The 18,923-nt window shown below is 40.4% G+C and overlaps 2 protein-coding genes across 2 annotated transcripts in view; one reads left to right on the forward strand and one right to left on the reverse strand.

The window, feature by feature from the left end:
• The window catches only part of sycp2l (synaptonemal complex protein 2-like), a 38,152-nt gene extending 27,638 nt beyond the window's left edge, over positions 1 to 10,514 (reverse strand). Inside the window, exons 1-18 of the mRNA XM_055928705.1 lie at positions 10,368 to 10,514; positions 10,055 to 10,171; positions 9,837 to 9,941; positions 9,234 to 9,255; positions 9,051 to 9,136; positions 8,756 to 8,844; positions 8,248 to 8,282; positions 8,008 to 8,150; positions 7,807 to 7,857; positions 7,613 to 7,660; positions 7,304 to 7,396; positions 7,091 to 7,151; positions 6,814 to 6,962; positions 6,625 to 6,694; positions 4,310 to 4,346; positions 4,191 to 4,220; positions 3,969 to 4,016; positions 3,805 to 3,865 (exon numbers count right to left, since the gene is read on the reverse strand). Of these exons, the coding sequence (XP_055784680.1) occupies positions 3,805 to 3,865; positions 3,969 to 4,016; positions 4,191 to 4,220; positions 4,310 to 4,346; positions 6,625 to 6,694; positions 6,814 to 6,962; positions 7,091 to 7,151; positions 7,304 to 7,396; positions 7,613 to 7,660; positions 7,807 to 7,857; positions 8,008 to 8,150; positions 8,248 to 8,282; positions 8,756 to 8,844; positions 9,051 to 9,136; positions 9,234 to 9,255; positions 9,837 to 9,941; positions 10,055 to 10,171; positions 10,368 to 10,514 (1,392 nt within the window). The remainder of the gene's footprint in view (positions 1 to 3,804; positions 3,866 to 3,968; positions 4,017 to 4,190; positions 4,221 to 4,309; positions 4,347 to 6,624; positions 6,695 to 6,813; positions 6,963 to 7,090; positions 7,152 to 7,303; positions 7,397 to 7,612; positions 7,661 to 7,806; positions 7,858 to 8,007; positions 8,151 to 8,247; positions 8,283 to 8,755; positions 8,845 to 9,050; positions 9,137 to 9,233; positions 9,256 to 9,836; positions 9,942 to 10,054; positions 10,172 to 10,367) is intronic.
• On the forward strand, positions 3,614 to 17,835 carry gcm2 (glial cells missing transcription factor 2). Its single transcript, XM_055928704.1, has 5 exons — positions 3,614 to 13,149; positions 13,575 to 13,827; positions 14,520 to 14,632; positions 15,176 to 15,301; positions 16,412 to 17,835. The coding sequence occupies exons 1-5, from the start codon at positions 13,054 to 13,056 to the stop codon at positions 17,327 to 17,329; spliced, it is 1,506 nt and encodes a 501-aa protein (XP_055784679.1). The 5' UTR covers positions 3,614 to 13,053; the 3' UTR covers positions 17,330 to 17,835.
• The last annotated feature ends 1,088 nt before the right edge of the window (positions 17,836 to 18,923 follow it).

Genomic DNA, 18,923 nt, shown 5'->3' on the forward strand with positions numbered 1-18,923 from the left:
TTTGGGGACCTTCAAAGCTGCAGAAATGTTTTGGTACCCTTCCCAGATATATGCCTCGACACAATCCTGTCTCAGAGCTCTACGGACAATTCCTTCAACCTCATGGCTTGGATTTTGCTCTGACATGCACTGTCAGCTGTGGGACCTTATATAGAAGTGTATGCCTTTCCAAATCATGTCCAATCAATTGAATTTACCACAGGAGAACTTCAATCAAGTTGTAGAAACAGCAAGGATGATCAATGGAAGGAGCCTCATAACAAAAGGGACTGAATACTTACGTAAATAAGGTATTCGAGTTTAACGAAATGTGCACAAAAAAAACAACTTTGTTTTGTCGTTATGGGGTATTTTGTGTAGATTAAGGATTTTTCTTATTTAACGTAACTAAATGTGGAAAAATTCAGTGTCTGAATACTTTCCCAAATGCATGGTGTGTGTGCAGTACCAGTCACAAGTTTGAACACGCCTACTCATTCATAGGCTTTTATTTATTTTTACTATTTTCTACATTGTAGAATAACAATGAAGACATCAAAACTAACAAATAACACATGGAATCATGTAGAAAGTAAAAAGTGTTGAATAAAAATATATTTTATATTGGACATTCTTCAAAGTAGCCACCCTTTGCACACTCTTAGCATTCTCTCACCAGCTTCATGAGGTAGTCACCTGGAATGCATTTCAATTAACAGGTGTGCCTTGTTAGAAGTACATTTGTGGAATTTCTTTCTTAATGTGTTTGAGCTAATCAGTTGTGTTGTGACAAGGTAGGGGTGGCATACAGATGATAGCCCTATTTGGTAAAAGACCAAGTCCATATCATGGCAAGAACACCTCAAATAAGCAAAGAGAAGTGACCATTACTTTAAGACATGAAGGTCAGTCAATCCCGGAAAATGTCAAGAACTTAAAGTTTCTTCATAGCGCTTGATGGTTTTCGCGACTGCACTTGAACAAACTGGCTCTCATGAGGACCGCCACAGGAAAAGAAGGCCCAGAGTTACCTCTGCTGCAGAGGAAAAGTTCATTAGAGTTACCAGCCTCAGAAATTGCAGGCCAAATAAATGCTTCAGAGTTCAAATAACAGACATCAACTGTTCAGAGGAGACTGCGTGAAATCAGGCCTTCATGGTCTACTGGCACTAAAGGACACCAATAAGAAGAGACTTGCTTGGGCCAAGAAACACGAGCAATGGACATTAGACCGGTGGAAATCTGTCCTTTGGTCTGATGAGTCCAAATTTGAGATTTTTGGTTCAAACCACTGTCTTTGTGAGAGAGTAGGTGAACGGATGCTCTCCACGTGTGGTTCCCACCATGAAGCATGGAGGTGGTGGTGTGATGGTGCTTTGCTGGTGATCTATTTAGAATTCAAGGCACAGCATCCTGCAGTGATACGCCATCCAATCTGGTTTGCGCTTAGTGGGACTATCATTTGTTTTTCAACAGGACAATGACCCAGCACACTTCCAGGCTGTGTAATGGCTATTTGACCAAGGAGGAGAGTGATGGAGTGCTGCATCAGATGACCTGGCCTCCACAATCACACAGACCTCAACCCAATTGAGATGAGTTGGACCGCAGAGTGAAGGAAAAGCAGCCAACAAGTGCTCTGCATATGTGGGAACTCCTTCAAGATCTTTGGAAAAGCATTCCTCATGAAGCTGGTTGAGAGAATGCCAAGAGTCTGCAAAGTGGTCAAGGCAAAGGGTGGCTACTTTGAAGAATCTAAAATCATTTTTAATTAACACCTTTGATTACTACATGATTCCATAGTTTGTCTTCACTATTATTCTACAATGTAGAAAATAAAAATAAAGAAAAACCCTTTAATGAGTAGGTGTCCACACAGACAAACCTTCAAATGAAGGGACTAGATACATTGTGCTTTCATTTCTAAATGGTTAAACATTTGCATGAAAATTCCCTCAAATAAAAGGGAATTTTATCATGAAACCTTGTTCCCAAATCTAAAATGCTTAGTATAGATCAAATTTGTTAATTTGGCTCGTCACTGTCCAAATAAATACAGGAGGGGAGTACCAACCAAGCGTATTGAATGTACAGTTGAAGTTGGAAGTTTACATACACTTAGGTTGGAGTCATTAAAACTTGTTTTTCAACCACTCCACAAATGTATTTTTTTTAAACTATAGTTTTGGCAAGTCAGTTATGCACAAGAAGATGTCCTGACACAATGTTTCCAACAATTGTTTACAGACAGATTATTTCACTGTATCACAATTCCAGTGGGTCAGAAGTTTATATACACTAAGTTGACTGTGCTTTTAAACAGCTTGGAAAAGTCCAGAAAATTATGTCATGGCTTTAGAAGCTTCTGATAAATGATGTCAATTAGCCTGAGTCAATTGGAGGTGTACCTGTGGATGTATTTCAAGGCCTACCTTCAAACTCAGTGCCTCTTTGCTTGACATCATGGGAAAATCTAATTAAATGAGCCAAGACCTCAGAAAAAAATTGTAGACCTCCACAAGTCTGGTTCATCCTTGGGAGAAATTTCCAAATGCCTGAAGGTAACACGTTCATCTGTACAAACAATAGTACACAAGTATAAACACCATGGGACCACACAGCCGTCATACTGCTCAGGAAGGACACGCGTTCTGTCTCCTAGATATGAACGTACTTTAGTGTGAAAAGTGCAAATCAATCCCAGAACAACAGCAAAGGACCTTGTGAAGATGCTGGAGGAAACAGGTACAAAAGTATCTATATCCACTGTAAAACAAGTCCTAAATCGACATAACCTGAAAGGCCGCTCAGCAAGGAAGAAGCCAGTGCTCCAAAACCGCAATAAAAAAGCCAGACTATGGGTTGCAACTGCACATGGGGACAAATATTGTACTTTTTCGAGAAATGTCCTCTGGTCTGATGAAACAAAAATAGAACTGTTGGACATAATGACCATCGTTACGTTTGGAGGAAAAAGGGGGATGCTTGCAAGCCGAAGAACACCATCCCAACCGTGAAGCACGGGGGTGGCAGCATGTTGTGGGGGTGCTTTGCTGCAGGAGGGACTGGTGCACTTCACAAAATAGATGGCATCATGAGGTAGGAAAATTATGTGGATATATTGAAGCAACATCTCAAGACATCAGTCAGGAAGTTAAAGCTTGGTCGCAAATGGGTCTTCCAAATGGACAATGACCCCAAGCATACTTCCAAAGTTGTGGCAAAATGGCTTAAGGACAACAAAGTCAAGGTATTGGAGTGGCCATCAAAGTCCTGACCTCAATCCCATAGAAAATGTGTGGGCAGAACTGAAAAAGCATGTGCGAGCAAGGAGGCCTACAAACATGACTCAGTTACACCAGCTCTGTCAGGAGGAATGGGACAAAATTCACCCAACTTATTGTGGGAAGCTTGTGGAAGGCTACCCGAAACATTTGACCCAAGTTAAACAATTTAAAGGCAGTGCTACCAAATACTAATTGAGTGGACGTAAACTTCTGTCCCACTGGGAATGTGATGAAAGACAAAAGCTGAATAAAATCACTCGCTCTACTATTATTCTGACAGTTCACATTATTAAAATAAAGTGGTGATCCTAACTGACGTAAGACAGGGAATTTTTACTATGATTAAATGTCAGGAATTGTGAAAAACTGAGTTTAAATGTATTTGGCTAAGGTGTATGTAAACTTCCGACTTCTACTGTATATTTTTTAAAGGCATCCTCAGTCGTTAGATCCACTGTCTTGATCAATACTCGTCTCATTGAAAGCATTGCTCAAATAGCATCACAGCAGACAAGATGACAAGACTCAAATAGCAAACCTCAGTGTCAGAGCTGGCACACAGTTCGAAGATGTCCTCCGGTGAAGTTTCAATTCTTTCCCTGTGATATGAGAAAAAAAACAATGACTTGACGGAAATATGGCAATACAGAAAGAGTACTGTATTGGTGAACCATTGAAACACTTTTTGCTGTGATCACTCACCGAGACAGAGCTGTTGCCAGACTGGTCTGGTTTACAGCAGGGATTGATAGGACAAAACAATCATTAGTACTCCTATACTATTTGTGCAGCAGTCAACTCTTTATTACCACGTGCCATATAATGACATAGCTTGACAGAGTTGGACACAGTGTGGGACTAGGTTGAAGGAGCCCCACTGAGTATGGTTAAGTTACCCCTTCATGTGTGTTAATGCTTACCTCTGTGCTGCCTGCAGTTGCCAGAGTAGGGGACCTTGGCGGAAACAATCAGTTGCTCATCTTAAAAACCCAATGTATCATAAATAACCATATAGACTGCCAAATAAAGCATAGGGTACTTACAGTGATGAGGTCTCCAATGCAGCTAGCACGTCGAGATCTAGTGGAGAAATACATTCCATGAATTCATACATTCTTTTACAGCAGCCTGATCTCAGACTAGACTTAACATAGTAAATGTAAACAGAGACACTGAAATTAGTATGATCGGTTACATAGGACAGGTTTCTTAAAGCAAAAACAAAAGTAGGGCGAAGTCTAGCAAACAAAATATTGCGTGTTCGAATCAAAGACAACTGTAGCAACTTTGTAACTACATAGTATGTTAGCTAATCCTTCCCCTAACTATAGCTCCCTAGATAACAACGCCAAAACAAACTGGAATTTGTAACATATTAAAAGAAATGGATGAACATCTACCAAATTAATATACACCATATTGGAGTGTCCAAGATGTACAATTACTATGTTACCTCTACCCCAGAGTCAAGGTTGTTTAAAAGGACACTTCGGGATTTTGGCACTGGGGCCCTTCATCTACTGCCTCAGAGTCAGATGAAATTGTGGATACGATTTTTATGTACAGTTGAAGTCGGAGGTTTACATACACCTTAGCCAAATACATTTAAACTCAGTTTCACAATTCCTGACATTTAATCCGAGTAAAAATTCCCTGTCTTAGGTCAGTTAGGTTCACCACTTTATTTTAAGAATATGAAATGTCAGAATCATAGTAGAGAGAATGATTTCTTTCTTTCATCACATTCTCAGTGGGTCAGAAGTTTACATACACTCAATTAGTATTTGGTAGCATTGCCTTTAAATTGTTTAACTTCGGGTAGCCTTCCACAAACTTCCACAAGCTTCCCACGATAAGTTGGTGGAATTTTGGCCCATTCCTCCTGACAGAGCTTGTGTAACTGAGTCAGGTCTGTAGGCCTCCTTGCTCGCACATGCTTTTTCAGTTCTGCCCACACATTTTCTATGGGATTGAGGTCAGGGCTTTGTGATGGCCACTCCAATACCTTGACTTTATTGTCCTTAAGCCATTCTGCCACAACTTTGGAAGTATGCTTGGGGTCATTCTTCATTCGGAAGACCCATTTGCGACCAAGCTTTAACTTCCTGACTGATGTCTTGAGATGTTGCTTCAATATATCCACAATTTTCCAACCTCATGATGCCATCTATTTTGTGAAGTGCACCAGTCCCTCCTGCAGCAAAGCACCCCCACAACATGATGCTGCCAACCCCGTGCTTCACAGTTTCGATGGTGTTCTTCAGCTTGCAAGCTTCTCCCTTTTTCCTCCAAACGTAACGAAGGTCATTATGTCCAAACAGTTATATTTTTGCTTCATCAGACCAGAGGACATTTCTCCAAAAAGTACGATCTTTGTCCCCATGTGCAGTTGCAAACCGTAGTCTGGCTTTTTTTAATGGTGGTTTTGGAGCACTGGCTTCTTGCTTGCTGAGCGGCCTTTCAGGTTATGTCGTTATAGGACTCGTTTTACTATGGATATAAATACTTTTGTACCTGTTTCCTCCAGCATCTCCAGAAGGTCCTTTGCTGTTGTTCTGGGATTGAGTTGCACTTTTCGCACCAAAGTACGTTCATCTCTAGGAGACAGAACTCGTCTCCTTCCTGAGCGGTATGACGGCTGCGTGGTCCCATGGTGTTTATACGTGTGTACTATTGTTTGTACAGATGAACGTGGTACCTTCAGGCATTTGGAAATTGCTCCCAAGGATGAACCCGACTTGTGGAGGTCTACAATTGTTTTCTGAGGTCTCGGCTGATTTCTTTTGATTTTCCCATGATGTCAAGCAAAGAGGCACTGAGTTTGAAGGAAGGTCTTGAAATACATCCACAGGTACACCTCCAATTGACTCAAATGATGTCAATTAGCCTATCAGAAGCTTCTAAAGCCATGACATCATTTTCTGGAATTTTCCAAGCTGTTTAAAAGGCACAGTCAGCTTAGTGTATGTAAACTTCTGACCCACTGGAATTGTGATAATGAAATAATCTGTCTGTAAACAGTTGCTGGAAAAATTACTTGTGTCATGCACAAGGTAGATGTCCTAACCGACTTGCCAAAACTATAGTTTGTTAACAAGAAATTTGTGGAGAGGATTAAAAACAAGTTTTAATGACTCCAACCTAAGTGCATGTAAACTTCTGACTTCAACTGTATCTACGTACAGTATGAAGGAAGTTCGAGGTAGTTTTGCGAGCCAATGCTAACTATTGACTGGAAGTGTATGGGTATAAGCTAACAAATATTGCCAAAATCCCAAAGCATCCCTTTAATGTGGAAATAAATATAGCATAGCCTATGTGATCTGGTCTGATACATCAGTCTATGAGATTAAAGAACTGAACATATCTGATTGCAAGGGTTCCATGACGTGTTGTATCGATGTCTGGTCATCTGAACGTACACTTTGCTGTGGGAAAGGGAAGAATGGCATAGCCTACTTTCATAACTTAACAATGGGCTTTTAATGCTCGTAAATGTATTGGTAAAGCATTGTCCTCATAATTCAACTGTCATGTTAGGGGTTACCAGTAGTCGTTTGCTTTCAAAGACCCTCTTGGCAGCGTCCAGGATGTCATGCTTGGAATCGAAGATGATCTGTACCATCTTTCCCTTGGTCATGCGATAGGTGAGGGGGTTGGACAGGTGAACCGTCAGAATGGTCTGATTATCACAGTCTGGAGGGAGAATCATGGTAAACAATATAAAATGCAGCTCGTTACTTCTCAAATAAAGGAAAAGCCCCATATCTTCATTTCAGCATCAAACTGAAGGGCTAATGATGCAAGAGGAATTCTTCACTCACCACACACACTGAACCTAAAGACGTCTGCTCTTAGCAAATGGATTGATTCCCACAGTGAACACTGTAGCGCCAGACGACATGGCAGAGGGGGAAAACAAATTTAAAAACCTCACTTAGGACATTGTATATCTAGGAGCGACCCATTAAAGTAAACACTACTGACATTCATTTATCGCTGACGTACACTGGTGTGTGTGGTCTGGTCAGTCTCACCTCGGGGTTGTTGACAAAGAGGCTGATACAGGACGTTCCTAGGTTGAAGTCCACCCAGAAATGTTCCAGTTTCTCATCCTCTGGCATGAACAGCTGAAGACAAAGACATTCATTTGTAAGTGTTACACACCATTGCCTGAGGGGAATATCAGACCCAATTGGAGGTACCCATGCATGAGACAGTTGAGACAGTTAGCTTTAAATAAGACATTTGTAACTGCCACACATTTATCTTTATATTATCTGGAGTGTCATCCATGTCCCCTTATGACTTTGGAGCAGTGATCCTGGGACTACTGCTGGGCTTACCTCAGTGGTGTCAAGAAACACACAGATGCAGGGGAACGTGAACACCCTATGAGAAACAAGCCATTATCTTACCATGTGAAACTTGTGTTTGATGCAATTTATTCTTTACAGAATAATATTTTTTTATTTAAATAGTATGAAATGAGAATGAGGTGGGTGTTTGAAATGTAGAGAAAAATAGTGTGGACTCCCCTTCTTTCATCTCCAAAATAGCTGTTCAAGTCATTGAGAAAAGTTCTGCAGTCCTATTTTTCAACAGAGCAAAAAAATTAAGGCTAGTCTTTGACAGTTAAGACATATATGTTTTACCCCAAATAACAGTCCTCTTTGAATGCCACTATCAACATTTAAATTATTTATGGGGGAGGTTAGAACTCAGACTTAGAGAAACTTACTATCTCAAATTCTGTATCGTTTATTGCGTTGAAGCCCTCTGCAAAAACTGGGTTGGCAAACCACTTGTTGGTCAGCTCTTTCCTCGACCTCTTTATGGTCATTCGACAGAGTGCTTCTGATAGGGCCACCTGCATCTCATAGTCTGAACAAAACCAAGACCCAAGTCACAGTCACAGACAACTATGCATTTTTCATACAGTGAATTGCATGCCATAAAAAAACTGAAAAGTGTCACTCACCGCCCACATTGAGAATTACTTTTGCAAATTGTTCACTGGAGGAAAAAAAAAAACGTCAAACTGAATTAAAATTCTGAGGATGTGCAAGTGATGTCATGACTGTATCGGTAAATGCCGAATTTAAAAAAATGAGAGGGAGATGAAACCGGTGATCTGCATCGATACAAGGTTGGAGAATATAGATCCTTAGTCAATGTGGTAATTGGGACATAATTCACTGGGTCGTGTTAATTGGTGCATGCAATGTAAAACATTTAACTGTTTTGCAACGGTAAAAGAAATGGAGCATTTCATATGGGAGAATTCCATGTAGTCACTCCCTGTTTCAGGCCGTGTTCTTCCGCTTGGTGCCTGATGAACACGATCTTGAGAAAGAAAATAAAAGTGCAGTGTAGACTAAAACTATCCACTAGGGGGCAATGCATTCTCAGACAACCAATTCATTGTTGGAAAGGCCTCCTCTCCATGTTCTCGTATTTACAGGAATCTGTCATGACTGAAAGCTTACAGGAGTAGACAATGGTCTTTGGACATGCTCAGTTTCCTCCTCTCTTCTTTTGTGGTATTGTCGAGGATCGAGTTAATCGTCCTTATAGCCTGAATGGATAGAAAGAAAACAGTGAAGAACAATGTAACATCCAAAAGAATTGCAGGACGTTAATGTTTAGAAAAAATATATCCCGTTCTTTAGTAACATTTTTCCTGCTTTTCTATTAGACAATCTCCCTTTTTAGTGAACAAAATGTATTTCTTCATAACCTTCTGAACCAACAACATCGCTCTCAATGACTGTACAGCCTTACCTCTAATCTCAGACTAAACGTGACGTCTGGGTCAGTCCCAACCACTCCAACATGCAGCAGGAAGACACTGGTGAGCTGACCTCTGTCTTTCCCCCCCAAAACAAACAGCATTACTGTAGCTACCAGCATAAAACAAAGCAACATGGCAATTGTGTAATGATCAAAATTAGAGAAAAAGCTCACCTTCAATAGAAGGAGGCAAACGCTGAAAAATGAGGTGAAAAAACATTTGTATTTAGTTGGCTGATGCAGTGAATAACATTGGAAATGTATTCTAAATCGACCCTAGACCAGGGCTCTCCAACTGTTCTTTTAGAGCTGCCCTCCTGTAGGTTTTCCACTCCAACTCCAGTTGTAACTAACCTAATTCAGGTTATCAGCTAATTATTAGAATCAAGTGTGCTAGATTAGGGTTGGAGCAAAAACCTACATGACTGTAGCTCTCCGGGAACAGGGTTAGAGAGCTCTGCCCTAGACACTTCTGTAGATCTGAAATGATTTGATAAGGATAACGTCGCAAAATTCCTGTAACTTTTCCAAAATTCACGGATTTCCTGCTTATTCCCTCCTGATTCCAGGAGTCTTCAAACCAGGATTTCTGGACAACCTGTTGAGAAAGTTTGTGGAATTTTGCAAACCTAGATAGGAAAGCAACATGGCAAACAACTCACCCAGCCTATCATAAGGCAAAGTGAAGTAATTAACATATTGGTTAGACATCCAATATTTTCAGATCTACATGAGTGGGTAGGGGTTGATTTAAAATTTGGACAACTCACACCTTACCAGGAAAAAATCAAAAAAGGTCTCAATAAGGCTGAGCAGGTCCTTCACGCCTTTGTATTCTTCCATTTTCAGAAAGTCTGCAGCTCTTTCAAACCACATCAACATGTGGAAATGAACAAACACAGTCAAATAGACCCATCAGAACCCGATAGATTACATTTGAATGTTAAACACATCTTTGGAGATTTAAAATATATTTTTCTTGGTAAAATACTTATCTTGTAAACGAGACCTTGCCTGGCCAGGCAGTTAAAGCAGTCTTCATCACACTGGCATACATCTTCAATTGCTCTCAAAAGCAAAGTGACACTTTTGAACACAGTTCTGTCCAGTTCCTGCAATCCACAGAGGAGAAAGGGGAAGAGAATTTTGTTAGAATTGTGAACCCTGTTCAGCACATTTATTGTGGAACCAATATGCTTTGGTAAGGTTTTACTGATCATTGTTTTATATGAATAGGCTACTTCAAGCAGGAATTTCATACCCAGAAAGGGTTAAATGTAATTTGATGAATGTGAGAAAATAGGCTACCTTGTTAGCGACTTTGTTCAATCTGTTAACCAACGACTTGGAGGCTTTCTCCCTCAGAAGTGCTGCTGTGATGGCTCCAACATTATTGCTGACGAAAGCATCCTCCAAAATTATTTCGAACTGATAGAAAATGTGAAAAATACGCATAGTTTTGAGATAGGCCTATAGTTAGCGTTACACCGCTGGTCTCTTCAATGGGGTCCTATTCACTAACATAAGCAAATCTAAATACATTTCCATAATTTACCATGTTCTACGATAATATTGCCGTTTTTTAGGCAGCTAGGCAATAATTCACGAAGAAACGATTGCATATAATTGTTAAAAAATTAACAAACTTACGTTCATAATTAGCGGTGTGCGAGTGTAGCTATAGGAACAATTTTGCCACAGGTGAATCTAATTAGTGAACTATCGCTAGAAAAGACGCGCATGAAGGGCCATGATCTGTCCAAATAAATACATGTTGTAATCTCATTCCTTTTCGTTACGGGTAATTCAAACTTAACTCAGTGAAACTGTGAAAGTTTTCTTGATAACAGCAATCTGAATCCATTATTGTGTTTGAAAGTATTTTTGGGGCGGAAAAACATTAGGTTTTTTTGTGTGTGAAGCCATTCGATCTTATTTGCATAATGAGGATACATAATGACCAAACAAACATCTAAAGTTGTGCATAACATTGGATTTTTTATAAATTAAAATGGGACTTTCACAGTTAGTGGTAAAAATCCCCAATAAAAACAACCGTTCTATCAGATCTTTCAGCAATGTGACGGAGTTGAAGTTAGACAAAAATCTGACTATTTGTCTTACTGAGTTGACAAATTAAAATGTTCTACTTCATTCAAGTGGTATACACAGTAGCAATTTTGTTTTTCCTCAGTTGCTGTATGACTTTAAAACCTAATTAAATGTAACATATTTGAGCCTAAATGCATATTCTAGTTTAACCTATCAGTCAGATGTTGCTGACAGTTTATGGTTGTGACCTTGGTGATTACAATATTGTTTGTTTAAATCTATCAACAGTAGAGAACTTTACAGAGTGGTCTTGTTGCACTACATGTAACAAGGACATGAATAAGGGGTCCTTATGTTATAGCTGACCCTACTCATTACTGTTTAATTTTGGACAAATCTGACAGTTGACCAAATCTCCAGACACATATTATAGGAATCACAGTTTTGAGAGAAATATTCCTTAGTCACAGAGGGCTATTGCAAGAAACTACATAAGATCCTTTTCCAGTTAATATCCATTATGGCCAGTTAATTTTTTTTATTGTAAACACTTTTTTGGAGAGTTTGAGGGGCAGGGGCTTACCTCTGGGGCGACCCCAAACAAACGATTAAATAAATAGACTAAATAAATATATATAATATATATTTTGTTATATGTTTGGGTTGGATGGGGGTGCTACGCCAGTGGTTATATTTAGGTATTCTGGTCATTCGCTCAATGAATAGCCTAATGTACAGCAATAGATTTTAATTTCACATGAAGGAGAATAATAATCGGGAAAAGTACATTTAACCGTATACAGTAGCCTATGTTTTGATCAGCCTCAAGTTGTAACAGTGCCAATTTGGCGGATGGAAACATGCAAACAAACCCCTGACATGCTTCACATGTGTATTATACTCTGACAAATGCTGTCGGGAAAAGATCCAAATTCTGATTCCCGAATAAAATAAAGGTGAACAACATTCTACAATAAAACAATAGGTAAAGACATGGGTGTAGCCTACAAAAATCTCTAAAACATGACATTCGTTAACAATGCCGAATGATTGATGCTTTGTTTATTGTTAATGTGCAGCCCCAGCTGTTTTGATGTTTACACGTCAGTGTGGCTTTAGGTTTACATACAACAACTCTTAATGATCTCAGATAGATCACTTGTTGACACCTGTCAATGTAGGCTACTTGTGTAACCCGTTGAATGTTGCTATTTCACATTCAGATTATTCACATATATTTTTGCTTATTTATGAGTTTAGAGGACTCGTTAATCCTAACCAACAGGTTTGAAATTTACAACAGATCATTTTCCTGTCAGAACTGCAAGCATCATCGAAAAAAAAAATCTGATAGACACACAGAAACAGCCCAAGCCATTTCCCATCGTTTGTGGGCGGCCTTGGGTAATTTCATGACGTCTGTGTGTATTCAAGATCAACATAGAGACACAGCATATTAGCCTAATAGTTTTTGATGTTTCAGGCATACACAGTGCTAGAAAGAAACGTTCGGGGAAACGGACATGCAGTAAGTGGAGGTCAGTGCCACGGATCAGGTGAACTGAAAGTGCACAGCGCTTAGCCTCAACAGAGCTGAGGCTAGACATATTTCCTAGTCCTGCCTCCTCATTTACATAGACGAGACAGCCCTTACCTACAGTCATTCACCTTGCTATTCCGGTGGCATCGCGTGACACACTCCCCAGGACACAAGGGAGTTTTGGATTAACACCGAGAAAAGACAGAGGAAGTCGGATGAAGATCATGTACTTCTGGACATATATTCTCTAATTATTTTTCCTTTTTAGCGTTGTCTGTCATATGCTTTATTTTTGACAAAGAAAGTGATTTCGTAAGGTGCGCGGCTACGGGACGGTACCTGTATTGGTGGGTCCTGCTATGAGTCAAGTTCAAAACCGTAAAATTGTGAGATTCTAACAAGATGTCAAAGTCCTCGGATCAGTTTGAAGACCCCGACTGTGTTTCTTCCTTTGGTATGAAGTTAACGTGGGATATCAACGACCCAAAGCTGCCTCAGGTATGCTAATGTCGACGTTTTGCATACGCCAGTTGACGCAACAATTTAAAATATATTCAGTGACAGCTATTTAAAGTAACAAATTCTATAGCATTTGGTATCCTATAAAATAAAAGTAGGTCACGGTTGAATCGAATAAATCAGTTTTAATTTGTAAAGATATGCAGAGTTAATGATACATTAATTGACACGCATGTTGTCATGATTTGCCTTATAGCCTATGCTTTCATAGCTCAGATATCAAATAACATATATTCATTTGCAGTTTGTCCATATCTGTGGTTCTCGTCACAATAAACACTAATTGCAGGAATATTCTATTAATTGGCCGGTAGTTTTTGTTTTAACCGTATTATCCACTTTAATAAAAAGCACTTGAAAATAATGAATCTATCAAAATCTATATTTTTCACTAATTCTGACAGGACACAAAGCAGTATGACGCTTTCCAGGAGTGGACGGATGGGTATGTTCGTTACATCTACACCGGCGAGGATAAGAACGCACAGCGGCACCTGAGCGGATGGGCCATGCGGAACACCAACAACCACAACTGTCAGATTCTCAAGAAGTCCTGCCTCGGTGTAGTAGTCTGTGGCCGAAACTGCACGCTGGCTGACGGAAGCAAACTCCAGCTCCGACCGGCTATCTGCGACAAAGCACGACAAAAACAACAAAGTGAGTAAATGCATTATGCCCAGCTGTCATGCATATGGTGTACACCTGGCGACCCGTCTCCTCGGAAAAACGAGGAAGACATTAAAACACTTGTTGACGTTGAATCAAATAATTGCCTATTGTCTAAAACACTAATTATTTTCAAAGCTTAATGAGCTCAGTTAAATTATTCATAATGATAGCCTACTTATTGGGCCTGTTGATATTGTAGACTGTTTTTGAGAATGGCCTATAATTCCACTCACTCTGTAAAGAGATTAAACTATTAAAAACTTAACACCTGGTAACACTTGACATCTGACTCATTCATTCACATCTCATGACCTTGATACACTATAGAAATGTGACACTTGGTGCTTCAATAAAATAAACTCAATAACGCTTTATATACAGAACACCTACTTGTTAAACAACTTCAGATATTGTTGGTCTGACTGAAAAAAAGGTCTAATTAAAAATAATACCCCTCATAGTAAATATGTATTTTCTTTTTATTGTAAAAAATGTATTCATCCGTATTCACTTTCAACTACTCTCCACATAATAGACTATTCTTCTCCTCACAACCATAACAGTATAATATTTCTGAAATAAACTTACAATACTTGAATACAAAAATCACTTCTATACTATTAGCCAACATGGCTTTGTTTAAAACTGTGTGGTTGTGTGTATTGGTGGTTGTTCTCCAGAGAAGCTGTGCCCCAGTTGTAACTCTGCCCTGGAGCTGATGCCATGCAGAGGACACAGTGGCTATCCCGTCACCAACTTCTGGAGAATAGATGGAAAAGCTATATTCTTCCAGGTTTGTGGGCTCATATTCTGAATTGAGAGGTAACACGTTTGTAGGTCTCTCTATTAACCGTTTTTAAGCATTGTTTAATAGTCTGTCACCATTTAATAAACTGTTTGATAATCATTGTATATCAATAGTTCATACAATACAATTGTTCATACAATAATGAACAGTACTGTAATGTATTGTAGAGTACAGCAGATCTTATACATGCATTTACTTAACTATGTATGTTTATTAGCCGTTTATAAGCAGACCTATAAGTATTGTAAACTTAAGTGTTGAGTTTTTAGTATTTTTATTTTGTGATATTAGGCAATAAATAGTCATTAACATGCCTTCATGGATTTGTTGTTTTATTAGTGAAATGTAAAGATATGAGTTAATTAAAGTAAAAATCAATAAACAAACCATTTTTAGTTAGCTTCTGTGCAAAACATTCCCACACAAATATTACAATTTATTTAGTTATTAAGAGTAATCCTAAATGTAACCAAAGATGTTTCTAATTTCAAGAAAGTAACATCCTAGTATGTATTGATGTGATTGCAGGCGAAGGGGGTCCATGACCACCCCAGACCAGAGAGTAAGTCTGAGACAGAGGTCCGGAGGAGTGCAGTGAAGAGGAGGATGTCCTCTCCACACTTCTCCCAGAAGAGGAGGTTGATGGAGCCAGATGTAAGAAACTTTGCCCTCAATAGTCATATCTATACTGAACAAAAATACAAACGCAACATGCAACAGTTCATATGAGGAAATCAGTCAATTGAAATAAATTCCATAGGCCCTAATCTATGGATTTCATGACTGGGAATACAGATATGCATCTGTTGGTCACAGATATCTTTAAAAAATGGGCCTCACAATGGGCCTCAGAATCTCTTCACAGTATTTTTGTGCATTCAAATTGCCATCGATAGAATTAAATTGTGTACTTTGTCCGTAGCTTATGCATGCCCATAACATTACCCCACTGCCACCATGGGGCACTCTGGTCACATCAGCAAACCGCTTGCCCACACGACGCCATACACGTGGTCTGCGGTTATGAGGCCGGTTAGACGTACTGTCAAATTCTCTAAAACAACATTGGATGCGGCTTATGGTAGAAAATTGAACATTCAATTATCTGGCAACGGCTCTGGTGGACATTCCTGCAGTCAGCATGCCAATTGCACACTCCCTCCACTTTAGACATCTGTGGCATTGTGTTGTGTGACAAAACTGCACATTTTAGTGGCCTTATATTGTCCCCAGCACAAGGTATACCTGTGTAATGATCATGCTGTTTAATCAGCTTCTTGATTTGCCACACCTGTCAGATGGATGGATTATTTTGGCAAAGGAGAAATGCTCCCTAACAGGGATTTAAACAAATTTGTGCACAACATTTGAAAGAAAAAAGCTTTTTGAGGGTATGGAACATTTCTGGGATCTTTTGTTTCAGCTCATGAAACATGGGACCAACACTTTACATGTTGCGTTTATATTTTTGTTCAAGTGTACTTTGAATATTTACCTGCTCAGCCAGAGGTGGATGGTTCCTTTCAACATGTTTTCCTTGCCGCTGTTGCCTTTGCTTTCTCGTTGTAGTTGTTTAGTTTGGTTTGCAGAAACAGTAAGCACTTTGTGACCTGTACTTCGAATACTGTAAAATCCCTTCTTTGCACATACTAAGTGATTGAAAAGTAAAAAACTCAAACTACCCACATACCATTTATTAAATTGGTAGATGCAGTGGACTGTCTTTGCCTAGCCAATCACTAATATGTACTAAATATTCTTCAGACCGGGAGATACCACGACCTGGGTGCTCCTTTCCCCAACCTGCACCAGCTGTCCTGCATGGAGGGCCCGGACCGCTTTAGCATCATCGCTGAGTCCAACTTCCCCATCCAGACCCAGCACTACCCTCCCTTCCAAAACCCTGAGCCCTACAAGTTTGCCTACGATTCCCACGCCAACATGGGTGAGGCCCCATCCACACTCCAGAAGCAGGCCAACCACCGTCTGTACATGCCCCGGCCTCCGTGTGGCTACGACTTTGCCGTGCCGAGCTATTTAGGCTCGGGCTCCTACACAGCCCTCTATAAGGACCCCAGTAGCCCCCAGACGGAGACCCCTGAGCCCAGCAAGGTGAGCTCGGGCCTGGGTACCAGCACTGCCACACCCCACACCACCGGGGTCCTTTCTGGCCACGACCGCAACTATGACACGACCAGCAAGCACCACGGCTGGAAACAGATCTTGGGCAAGGGGACGTACAGCGAGCGGGGCGAGTACGGACAGTTTCCTGGCAACACCAACCACCACTACTACAACAGTGAGTACCCGTGCAGGTACCCTGGCCCAGCGCCAGCCACGCCCGCTGCCCTGCAGACCATCATCACCACCACCACCAAAGTGTCCTACCAGCCATGCCCCAAGTCCTCTGTGGTCAAGTACGGCGACAACATCTACGACGTCAAGGGCCTGCCCAGCTGCAGCTCCCTGCTCGAGGATACCTCGCCCACCTCTTACTCCGATCTCAAGATTCCTGAAGATTCTGGGGTCATCAAGTCTGCGCTGTCGTACCAGCCGGAAACCCTGCCAGCTAAAATCGAGAGGGCTGAGAACTTTGACACTTACCGTTACGGCAACTACGCGTCCAATAGCTATCCCGACAGGGTTTCTCATCCATTTAGATACGACGGAGGGGACTACTGATCAAAGAGGAAGCCACCAAAACAATAACTGTGATTTGATAGTTATGCAAATGTTCAGAAAGAACGCTTGGGACAGACTTTCTGCCACCTTTTATCAGGTTTGTAAAGCTCTATTGTTATTTATATATTTGAGGTGTTGGATTGCATTTGGACTGCTAGTGATGACGCTACATTGAGTCTAGACTCTTCAAGGATGTTCCCAACATTTCCCCATTTAATGCATAAGAAAAAGCCACAAAGTAGTTATTATTGCCTTTGGATTTAAAAAAAAAAAATTGGATTATTGTGTTTGTAGAATATGAATAATATGTATTCTTAAGGTATTTTGTCTGTTACAACATCACATCATATTCCTATGGCACTGAAATAAATGTTCTATAGACTGGGAATGGCCAACAAAGTATATTGAAAATGCTTGTGGTACAGTGCAACTGTAAATGCAGTCTTCAACTGTACAGTTTGTAAACATTGTTATGTGACATAAAAATTCAATGAGCTCCCACCATAGATTTGACACATTCTGATGCTGTGATTATGGATGTTGCCTTTTTTTGGTCAAATTCACTTCATTCACTTCCAGCCCTTTGCAAGACCTTGCAGTTTAAACAAAGTAATTACACTGTTATCGACTGTCTTAAAATACTGGGGGGTGAGGAACATAAGTCAAAAACATAAGCTCATTGCCACCCCCCACACACACACTCACTCACTCAGAAAAGGATGTGCTCGTGTCAAAAGGGATGAAGTTGGGCAATTAATCGTCAGGTTTGTCATCGGGTCGCTTTCAATCTTGTGGTTCAGAGGCGCCCTGACAAGTATTTCCCTCCACTCTGGGGTAGAGACGAGAGAAAGATAGAGGGAGAAGAGATGAGTCTTTCTCCCCTCCTTCCAGAATGCCGGTAATACCTGACGCTGACAGTATCTCTCCTCGCGGCCGGTTCAGCAGGGAAGCGGCGCCGCTTCATTTCGAAGCTCAACACTTTGACTCCGCCGGGGACTTTTCCTCTGATGTCCCGTCTAGATAAACAAATGACTCTCTATTATTGTAAGGACAGAGGTGGTGCTAGCCCTGAATCAGTTTCTCCATATGTGTGATCCTTTTTAGTGTAACTGCGTGCTGACAGGAGACATAATGGGAGCCTTGTCAGACAGACTGATCACAGATGACTAATAACGGCTTGGTTTCAATATTTCAGAAAGCTCTTACCTTGTATTGGCTTAATTCTACAGAGATGTAGCCTTTTCTATGTAATTAAGCTGGATGTGTAGGCCGGCTACACCTAATATACAACGTGTTGACAACAAAAACGTTAAGTTTGTAAAAATGTTGAAATGTAACGTAGAGCTCATGAGACTGGATAGCCAGGACGATGGGTACAGACTGTTAGCCCTATTTCCTCTCTTCAAGATTATAGACTTGGCTGATTTATAGTATATTAGAATCATAGATTATATTACAGTGCACGGTAGAGTGCAGTGTATTATTTGTAGGCCCTACTTACACAAGTAATGTACTGCAGTACAGCACAAAACAGGATTAGCTCATTGAGATTTGAGTGATTCATCAAACCTAACTTGTTTAGCTGCGAGGTACA

The sequence above is a fragment of the Salvelinus fontinalis genome, chromosome 7 (genome assembly GCF_029448725.1).
Source record: "Salvelinus fontinalis isolate EN_2023a chromosome 7, ASM2944872v1, whole genome shotgun sequence".
NCBI lineage: Eukaryota > Metazoa > Chordata > Actinopteri > Salmoniformes > Salmonidae > Salvelinus > Salvelinus fontinalis.

Bases quoted from the DNA above. Each gene is read 5' to 3' on its own strand.
- gcm2 (XM_055928704.1), top strand. From the start codon at position 13,054: ATGTCAAAGTCCTCGGATCAGTTTGAAGACCCCGACTGTGTTTCTTCC. The intron at 13,828-14,519 runs GTGAGTAAATGC...GTTGTTCTCCAG, and splicing joins AGCACGACAAAAACAACAAA to AGAAGCTGTGCCCCAGTTGT. The intron at 15,302-16,411 runs GTAAGAAACTTT...AATATTCTTCAG, and splicing joins GGAGGTTGATGGAGCCAGAT to ACCGGGAGATACCACGACCT.